The sequence below is a fragment of the Arachis ipaensis genome, chromosome B03 (assembly GCF_000816755.2).
Source record: "Arachis ipaensis cultivar K30076 chromosome B03, Araip1.1, whole genome shotgun sequence".
Lineage (NCBI taxonomy): Eukaryota > Viridiplantae > Streptophyta > Magnoliopsida > Fabales > Fabaceae > Arachis > Arachis ipaensis.
Window position 1 is genome coordinate 131,710,992 of NC_029787.2, and position 10,144 is coordinate 131,721,135.

Consider the following 10,144-nt stretch of genomic DNA (forward strand, 5'->3'; position numbering starts at 1 on the left):
AACAATAACAATGATGAGTGAAATTATAGTTGTGTTAAAAGTAATATTGGAAAAAAGAAAACTAAGAATGAAGTTGACTGGAATTGAGTATCAAAAATTGTTTTTCGAGTTAGTTATTACTCCTTTTAAAAAATATTTAATAAAAAATTATACCTACTACAGACAATATGTATTGAAATATTAATTCCATGTAATGTGTTATGTCAAGATGATCTAAGTAATTAATTAGGAGTTGGTTTTAGTACGATAATTAATTTATATGTATCGATAAGATAGAATATATATATATTGATACGATAGAAATGTAAGCGAATGAAAAATAACACTTAAATTATATTTATCTTCGTCATTATTTTTTTTTTAAATATCATATCATCATATACTTTAAAATATATTTATAAATAATTTTAAAAATACAAATACATCCTTTTGATTATTTTAATGAAAAAGTTAAATAACTCTTTTTTATTGTTATGACAAAAATACCCTTTTTCAATAGAAAGATTAAAATCAAATAAATTAATCTAATAATCTTATAAATGAACAAAAATTCAAAATCAAAGAAGCAGAGAATAAGTCCCCAATTATTCTATTTGAGAAAACAAATTCGTAATTGTTCATATGCGAAAAAGCAAACACCCAATTATTCAACATGGGCAATATAATTTATGTATTTGTTGTCATAAAAAACGTTCTACCAAGCTAAATCCTAGAAACGAAACAACAACAACAACAAGGCAATCTTCATCAAGTTCTTCTCTATCTCTAAGTCCCCACATTTTCTCATAAGGTAATAGATAGACTTTTGAGAAGCTATTATAATGTTAAGTTCTACATTATTCAACGTTCTCATATGGCAAAATTTCCTCAATTATTAGTTAGTATGGTTTAGGGTTTAACACCGCACAAATGCATATCATCACATTTTTATTACTAAGATAACTCTCACTTGTTTACAATGAGAAACACATTAAATTAAAGTACAACTATTGGAGATAGAAGCACATACATATTTTAACAAATGTATATGAAGTCAAACCAACAAATAAATAAAATAAACAAATAAGACTACTACATATATCCTCCTCATGGTACGTACTTAATTGCATTGCTTCATTCACCAAAAGCACACTTGAATCTGTAACCTACAAAATTAAATCAAAGACTATAAGAAATTAGTATGCTGATGAAATAAATAAGAATATAAACCAAACAATTATTCATAAGGAGCTTTTAATTTGGAATAATAAGTACGTAGTGGGATTATGATTTGCTCCTTCTTGCAAAAGCATCTTGAATAGTTGGCAACTTTTTTACAGGTTTTGGAGGAGGATTTGAATTAGTAGGAGGTGGCCTTTTCACAGGGCACAGAACCTTTTGAATGCTTATGCTTTGGTTACTCATTATTATGTGTATGTTTTCGGAATATATATATATAATTGGTATTGGTTTTTGGAATGTGGATATATGTATCTTATGAATGTTGATGATCGATGAAGCATAACAATATGAGAATCCTGTATTTATAGGGGGTGCTATACATTAATTCCTTGTTCACAATAACCGAAATTACCAAGTGATTCATGGTAATCTACATAGAAATTTCTATCAATTTTTGTTTTCATATTACATTTCTCATTTTTACAAATTGAATTATCTGATTTAGTTTGCGCGAAAAATGTAGCTTGTGGCACAAGGATATATCCGCGGTGATGTGAGTCGTCACACCCAAACCGTGGCAAAAACCGTCATGTAAAGTTCAGAAGAAATTTAACGAATTGAAGTTTAATAAAATAAGTTCTAAAAAGCAAGGATTTCAACGTTCAATATTACTCCTAATACGCGCTACGGACACGGGTAACTATATATCTAGTTAACTACACTAATTAATTAGTGAGTGAATACCTACCTGGTCCTGACAATTATCTCGAAAGGATAATGAGGCCTCCAAGAAAAAAAAAATACTAAATTCGGTTCCTGATATTTTTTTTTAGGAATTGATTAGATCTGTGCCAAAAAAAATAACATTGACTTTTTTTATATAGAGATCTCGTTGTCCTTTCGAGGTAATTATTAGGGACCGGATTGATTTTTTTTTTTTGTCAAAAATCTCGTTGTCTTTCGAGATAATTATCAGGAACAATTTTGAATTTTTCTCTTAATTTAATTAACAATTCCTCTATCTATGCGTTCCTCTAATAATATATATTTTTGTCTGTCGGGGAAACAATAAAATGTCGCATATATTTGAAAATTAAAAAGTTATTACACATTCAAAATTTCAAAGTTACATATAAAATATATTTTAACAACGATATAATTTTTCCGATCACCATTTTGTATCTTCAATTCGTTTTGTTTTGTTTTTTCTTCTTTCACACATGGACCAACTCTTTTCATTGGCACACAAGACCAACTGACCAAGTCATGCAGATGAGGCTTAAGAGGCTCAAATTTAATGCATTGCGATTATATACCGCGTTGGCGCGTTCATCGCCAATGGTTGCTTCTACAAGTTCTCTTCTAATGTCCATTTGCATAAAAAATTATTAACTAAATGCAAATAATTAATTAAGTTTTATTTTTCCTATATATAAATTCTTACTTTTTTATATTTCTAATACTAGTTTTTATTTTTTTATTTTTTAAGTTTTCTTCTCTCAGATTTAGAATCTTGAATGTTAGTTTTGTGCTATAGTTTTACTGGGAGAATTGAGGAAAAGTAATTTTTTTTTTCTTTTTGTGAGCATCTTTTTTGATTTATTTGGTATTAATTCTTTCTGTTTCAACCATTACAACTAAGAGAAAAATAACTCAGAAACAAAATAAAAAATAAATTTCTTACTAATTTCTTTTAATTATATTGAAAAGAAAATTGCTGAAAAATTTGATACAAATTCTATTATCGATAAATTTTATGATACAAAGAATTGACCATTTCATTAGTAAAAATTATACACATATTTTTTATACTTTAAAATATATCTTCTATTAATATATTTTTATAATACATCTTATATTATATAATTTTTTACATAATTTTTAATATTATATATATATTATTGACCTTATAATAACATTTTTAGATCCATCCTGACTACAGGTCAAATGCACTTACGAAATTTCTCTATACCTATATTATTCAAAATAAAATTCATAAACTATAACAAATAAAGTGGGCCTAAGAGGCCGCAAGACCACCACCGACTTTTACCTGCTCGTCGTATTTCGTGAGAATTTAGAAAGTGATTAATGGTTTAAGTAGTGGCATTTTAGTCCTTTTACTCCGGACAATGGCTAATATGTGTCTCCAAATTCCAGTCCAGGGTTGTTAACATCAACATAATGTGATTGATAATAATTATTCTTAATTAATTTGGGAAAGACCTAAAGTCGAGGTTGATATATGGTATTCTTAAATTAATTAACTTAATAGTATGTAGCTAGGATAAATTTGATTTTGTTTATGATACAAGTTTAAAGCAAACACTTTTTTTCACCCCTTCTTTTTTTTCTTAAAAAAAAATTATCAACTACTTACTCATTGTAGAGGGTTATTAATTAAGATGTGGAATTCTGGAATATATAGAAATTTTGCGTTAATTTAACTGGAAAATACTCCATTAATTAACTTCACGCACACGACAACAAAAGTGTGTAGCTTAGTCAAATTAATGTGGATACGATGTTTGACTGGTGGCACTTTAATTTCTTTCAAGCCGTATAAGAGGTTGGTGGAATTCTTCATTTCTTTTACTGAAAAAACCTTTCTAGTTGTACCCTCATTTTGCTTTATTTCTTTATATAGTTATATATTTACACCAAGGTCAAGATATTATTTTTCACTTCAAAAGGGTATCGTGTATTTTATTCGTAAAAAATAACAGTGTATGTTAATTATGCTTCATATTTCACTTTTAGAGAACGATAGCAATAATATATTTTTATTGAAAACATAAATTCATATTAGTTCTGCATTTGAAAATAATATTCCAAGTATTTATGAATGTAATAATCGATAACTAATTGATGAGTGTGAAGATTTGTATATGCAGAGAAGGGAATATTAAATTGAATCAATAGAGAATAGGAATGAGTATAGAGGAGAAGAGAGAAGGGATAAAAAAAAAAAGAATTGTATTAGAATGAATTCAATATTTCGGTATACAAAGTATTGTTCCACACATTAGAACAGAAGCTACAATCAATTCAGAGTTAGCTGCTGCTAGTACTCGATAACAAAAAAAAAAATAAATAAAAAAATAGAATATATGTATTAAAATTGTTGTTTACATGATAAAGAGTCATATTATTTATAAGAATCTTTTAAATTAACCTCATAAATATTTAGTTACCAACTACTAATTCTCAACTACTTATTATTACTCTAACACAATTACTTATTATTGTTCTAATACGTCCCCGTAAGATGGAGGAAGAAAAATATCAAGAACTCCTAATAATTTTGAGAGATTAAGATAAAAGAGATGAGGGGACAATGGCTTAGTGAAGATATCAGCCAATTGTCCTGAAAAAGAGACAGAAAGAAGTTTCATCATTCCAACTTGAACCTTTTGACAGACCACATGACAATCAACTTCCAAGTGTTTAGTTTGCTCATGAAAAATAGAATTTGCTGCAATGTGTAGAGCGCTCTGATTATCGCAAAAAAGAATAGGAGTGCGATCAGTTGGAATTTGAAGAAAATGCAGCATATTGATCAACCATTGGAGCTCACAGGTGGTGTTTGCAAGAGTCCTGTATTCTGCTTCTGTTGAAGACCTGGCAATAATGGATTTCTTCTTTGTTTTCCAAGAGATCAAAGACTTTTCCAAAAAGAAACAATAGTTAAAGAATGACGAGTATCTGGACAACCCGCCTAGATTAGACTTCAAGTAATCCACATATGTGAACAATAATTAAAGAATCACTGAATCCACATATGTGAACAGAAGAGTCACGGGAAAGAAAATACCTCTGCCTAGATTAGACTTCAAGTATCTCAAAACCCGATTTGCTGCATGAAAGTGAGATTCAGTCGGAAAAGCCATGAATTGACTAAGCTGCTGCGTAGCGTATGTAATGTCAGACCAGGTAATAGTAAGGTAGAGGAGGCGGCCAACAAGACGACGATAAATTAAAGGATCAGGAAGTAAATGGCTACTGTCTTGATGCAACTTTGTAGAATTGTCCATGGGAACAGATGCTAGTTTAGCACCCAACAAACCAGAATCTTCCAATAAATCAACACAATACTTTCTTTGAGATAAAGAAATTTCTTGAGCAGAATGAGCAACTTTAATACCCAACAAATATTTAAGAATATCCAAATCTTTGATTTTCAAATGCTGATTTAAAATAGATTTGATGGTAGTCATCTCAGAAATAGAATTGCCAGTGAAGACAATATCATCAACATACACCAATAAAATAGAAACTTTAGCACCAATAAAATTTGACAAAAAGGCTGTAATCAGATAGAGGCTGCTGGTACCATAAGAAATTAAAAGTTTGGATAATTTTTCATACCACATACGACTTGATTGGCGCAAACCATACAGTGATTTCATCAGTTTACAGCACTGATTTGGATGACTAGAACTGATTCCAGGAGTCAAGGTCATGTATACATCTTCAGATAAATCTCCATGCAAAAAAGCCTTGTTAACATCTAGTTGATGGATAGGCCACCTCTTTATGGAAGCCAGAGCTAATACAAGTCAGATTGTAGCTGGTTTCACTACAAGAGAAAAAGTCTCCAAGAAATTCACCCCTTCTGTTTGTGTGAATCCTTTTGCTACGAGACGAGCCTTATAACGTTCCACAGAACCATCATGGCGACGCTTGATCCTATACACCCCATCTACAGCCAATGAATTTTACACCAGGAGGACAATCCACAATAGATCAAATTTGGTTCAAATCCAGAACAACAAGTTCAGCTTTCATAGCACTGCACCAATGAGAATATTTATTGGCGTCCTGAAAAGATTTTGGCTCAATTTCAGAATGTAAGGATAAAATAAATTTCTGATGAGAAGGGGAAAGAGAGGTCAGAGACAGAACAGAAGAAATAGGATACCTACAAGTTGAAGATGGTGGAATTGGAGTAGTGAGAGAAGAGCCACAAATATAGTCAGCGAGACGATGGGGGATGTTTATGACGGAGACGGTGACGGATGGTAGGATGAACGGTTGAGAACGGTGTAGGAGAGATTATTTCTGATTGGGAAGCAGGAGACGAGATTAAGGATTGTAAAGGAGGGAAGGTAGGATAAATGGTTGAAGACGGTGTAGGAGAGATTATGTCTGATTGGGAAGCAGGAGACGAGGTTAAGGATTGTGAAGGAGGAGAAGAGATGAACTGAGGTGTATTAACTTGATGATGAAGTATGGGTGGGTCAATAGGTAATGGTTCAGGCCCAATGGAAAGGGAAATGAGTTGTTTGATTGGTATTTCATGGAATTGTTTTGTTTTGGACATGTGTGAATTTGGTATGTTTAAAACTGATTTAGTACTAATGATAAAAGGCATTACCATTTCATAGAAAATAATGTTTTTAGACATTTCAAACTTTTTATTTTCTAAAGTGTAAATAATGTACCCTTTAATTTCATGTTTGAAACCAAAAAATACAGCTTTTTTGCCCTTGGATCAAATTTAGAATAATTAGTCATGAGAGTTATACATAGCATAAGCAACCAAAAATCTTTATATCATTATAATTAGGAGACTTATTAAATAAAATTTTAAAAGTAGTTTTAAAATTATTTATAGAAGAAGGGACTCGGTTAATTAAATAAACTGCATGATTGATAGCATAAGACCAAAATGATAGAGATAAATTAGATTGGAACATGAGAGCACAAGCTACGTTTAAAATATGTTGGTGCTTACATTCCACTCTCCCATTTTGTTCGGGTGTTTCAACACAACTACGTTGATGAATTATGCCCTTTGAAGAAAAAAATCATGTAAGAGAAATTCCGGTCCATTGTCGAAACGTATATACTTAACTTTGGAGTTAAATTGCGTTTCGACTAATGCAATAAAATTTTTGACATGATTTTGTACTTCGCTTTTTGATTGTAATAAAACTACCCAAGTAAAACGGCTAAAATCATCAACAATAGTTAAAAAATATTTATGATTATGGATTGAATTTTGTCGAAACGGTCCTCATATATCAAAATGCAATAATTTAAAATTACATTAGCATTATTAAAACTTGGTGAGAATGAAAGTTTCTTTTGCTTGAAAAAATGGTAAACATTACAAGGCTTATCATGAGGCATAGAAATAAAGGGAAATTGTCTATGTAAAAATTTTAATCTTTATCCAAAAAGATGTCCTAAACGAAAATGTCATAAATTGAAAGGTGAAATGGGTGTTGAATGAGTGGTGTTTATTGTATGAGCAGGAAATGGATTATTTGTTGTGATAGAGGTTTCAAGGACATACAACCCTTATCTCATGCTACCCAAACCAATCATCTTCAAATTGTTGTCCTGTAAGAAATAAGAAGAGTGTGAAAAAGTAAGTTGGCAATTGATCATTGAAGTTATTTTTGAAATAGAAATAATATTAAAATTAAAGAAGCGGGGTAAGTAAAGAACATCATGAAGAGTTAATGAAGTTGAAAATTTAACAACACCTTCATAAAAAGAAGTAACTTTAGAACCATTAAGCATATGAACAGTAACTGGATTAATTTTAGAAAAAGATATGAACCAAGATAAATTGGAGGTAATATGATCCGTGACACCAGAATCAATGATCCAAGTGCCTATAAATTTATTTTGTGCAGTAAAATTATTTAAAATATAATAAGTGTGAAATGAACACAAATAATGGGTACCCAAAGTTGGGTTAGAAAGAAGCCTAATTTGGTTGGAGGGTGAGAAGCTTTTATTCTTGCTGTCTGAAGATTGAGATTCAGCCTTTTTCAAAAATGCTAGAAGGATATTGTGTTGAGCTAGAGTAAAGTCCAAAGCCTGCTCTGTGTGTGTTCTTTGATGAGGAGTCCTTTCTTCATGAACTAAGACATGAGAAGAAACTGGCGGTGTGGGAGAGCCAGGAGATGGTGTCGGCACAACGCCGGCATTAATGGAGGCAGAGGCACGGTCAAGGAATCGTGGTCTCCTTGGGTGACGCGGGTGGCTGGGAGGGTAGCCATGTTTGTTGTAACAAACATCCACGGTGTGCCCCCTCTACCACAATAAGAGCAAACCTTTGAGGAACCACCGCTGCCGCGTCCTAGGTTTGAAGAGGCATACCCACGACCACGGCCAAAAGGAGGATGACGAGCTTCTACGGCAGCAGCAATGGTTCGTTGATCGTCCAAAATTCCAGATGCATTTTGAAGTTGACGTTCGTGTTGAACGATAAGAGCGAACACCCTGGTGACAGATGGAAGAGGATCAAGAAGAAGAACTTGTGATCGAACTAGAGAAAAACGCTTATCAAGACCTTTAAGGAATCGAATGATAAAATCTTGTGAGCGATGTGTTTTGGCTGGGCAATTACAGACGGGAAGAAGACATGAGTTATCAAGCTCTTCTCAAAATATCTTCAAATAGGTATAAAATTTTGTAAATGACTGATTTCCTTGTCTAAGAGCATAAATTTCTTCTTGTAATTCTGTAATACAAAGAAAATTACTTTGGAAAAAATGTTATTTAAGGTCAGTCCATATAGAAGGGGCAGTAGAAAAATAAACAACACTTTGGATAATAGAGGGAGAGAGAATGAAATAGTCAAGACAACACCAAATTATTGCAACGCTCCCATGTTGAAAACAGAGGATCATCAGTTAGAGGAGAAGGAATAGAACCAATAAGAAAGCCATATCTGTTTTTGTAGATTATGGCCATAGAAAAGGATCGACACCAAGAGTGACAGTTACTGCAAAAGGATCGACACCAAGAGTCTGAGCCACAAACGTTCTATGTAAAATGCAAGACGTATGGACATGGGTGCGATTGGCTTATCCGAGCCAGCTTGATATGGAAAAAAAGTTGTTGGGACATATGCAGATACAAGGTAAGCACACGTACACTATGGAAACGATTTCACAGAATCATTCCTAGTTGAACTTGGATACAGTTGCTGAGACTATAAAGCCATTGGTTGAGACCGACCTGTCCATCAAGGTAAAATCTATAATTGCGAAAGTTCAGTCAAGGATTAATTACACCATCAGTTACCGAAAGGCTTGGTTGACAAAACAAAAGTCCATAGCCAAATTTTTTGGTGGTTGAAAAGATTCTTATCAAGTTTTGCCATGGTGGTTCTCGATCATGGTTCAGAAGATGTCTGACTTAATTGTCCAAATATAAACACAACTCCTGTACAACGGGAGTGAGGAAGCGAATGGTATCAGGATACTTCATCGCGTATTTTAGAGTTTCAACCCGTGCATTAGAGCGTTCAAGCATTGTAAGCCTCTGGTTCAGGTTGATGGCACACACCTTTACGTAAAATATAAAAGTGTATTTTTGGTTGCTGTTGTACAAGATGATAACCAGAACATTTTGCCTATCGCTTTTGCCCTAATAAAGAAAGAGACCGCTAACCAAGTTGGGTTGGTCTAGTGGTTAGCTCACTAGTCCGCTTAAGCAAGTGTTGGGGGTTCGAATCCCGCCTTGTGCATGCAGCAACCAATTGGCCAGCGACAAACCCTTAAATGGAGCTCAGTACCGTGACGGATTAGTCCTTGACCTGCCGGATTGGGGGATACCGTGGGAAACCAAAAAAAAAAAAAAGAAAGAGACCGCTGATGTGTGACACTTTTTCTTAATAATTTAAAATATTATTATCCTTCATAACGATCATAACAAATACTTGAACAAATATTTTTTATAAATTCATAATATTTATTTATTTTCATAAATAAAAAATTATTCATTAATGTTAACATTTAAATTATTTATTAAATCTATAAAAAATAATCACATTATTATAACAAAGAATTCCAAAAATTAATGGAATTTATATTTATATTATTTCTCTATTTACTAATCAACAAACAAATATAATATAAAATAATAATATACTAAAACTTATATTATTTATTAAATTTAATATTTACAAACTTAATTAAATAACATAGAAATATTAAATACAAACAAAAATAATATCATT

At 32.0% G+C, this 10,144-nt stretch overlaps 1 protein-coding gene and 1 long non-coding RNA gene across 2 annotated transcripts; both read right to left on the bottom strand.

The window, feature by feature from the left end:
- LOC110269852 lies at positions 908–1,514 on the bottom strand. The gene is made up of 2 exons (XR_002358607.1): positions 1,255–1,514; positions 908–1,145 (listed from the first exon to the last, which is right to left on the bottom strand). It is a non-coding gene; the product is annotated as an uncharacterized LOC110269852 (long non-coding RNA).
- LOC107633845 (uncharacterized mitochondrial protein AtMg00810-like) lies at positions 4,920–5,624 on the bottom strand. Its single transcript, XM_016337443.1, has one exon. The coding sequence runs from the start codon at positions 5,622–5,624 to the stop codon at positions 4,920–4,922; it is 705 nt and encodes a 234-aa protein (XP_016192929.1).

What these genes read in the sequence shown, in the direction of transcription:
- LOC107633845 (XM_016337443.1), bottom strand. Translation starts at nt 5,624, where the DNA reads ATGACCTTGACTCCTGGAATCAGTTCTAGTCATCCAAATCAGTGCTGT.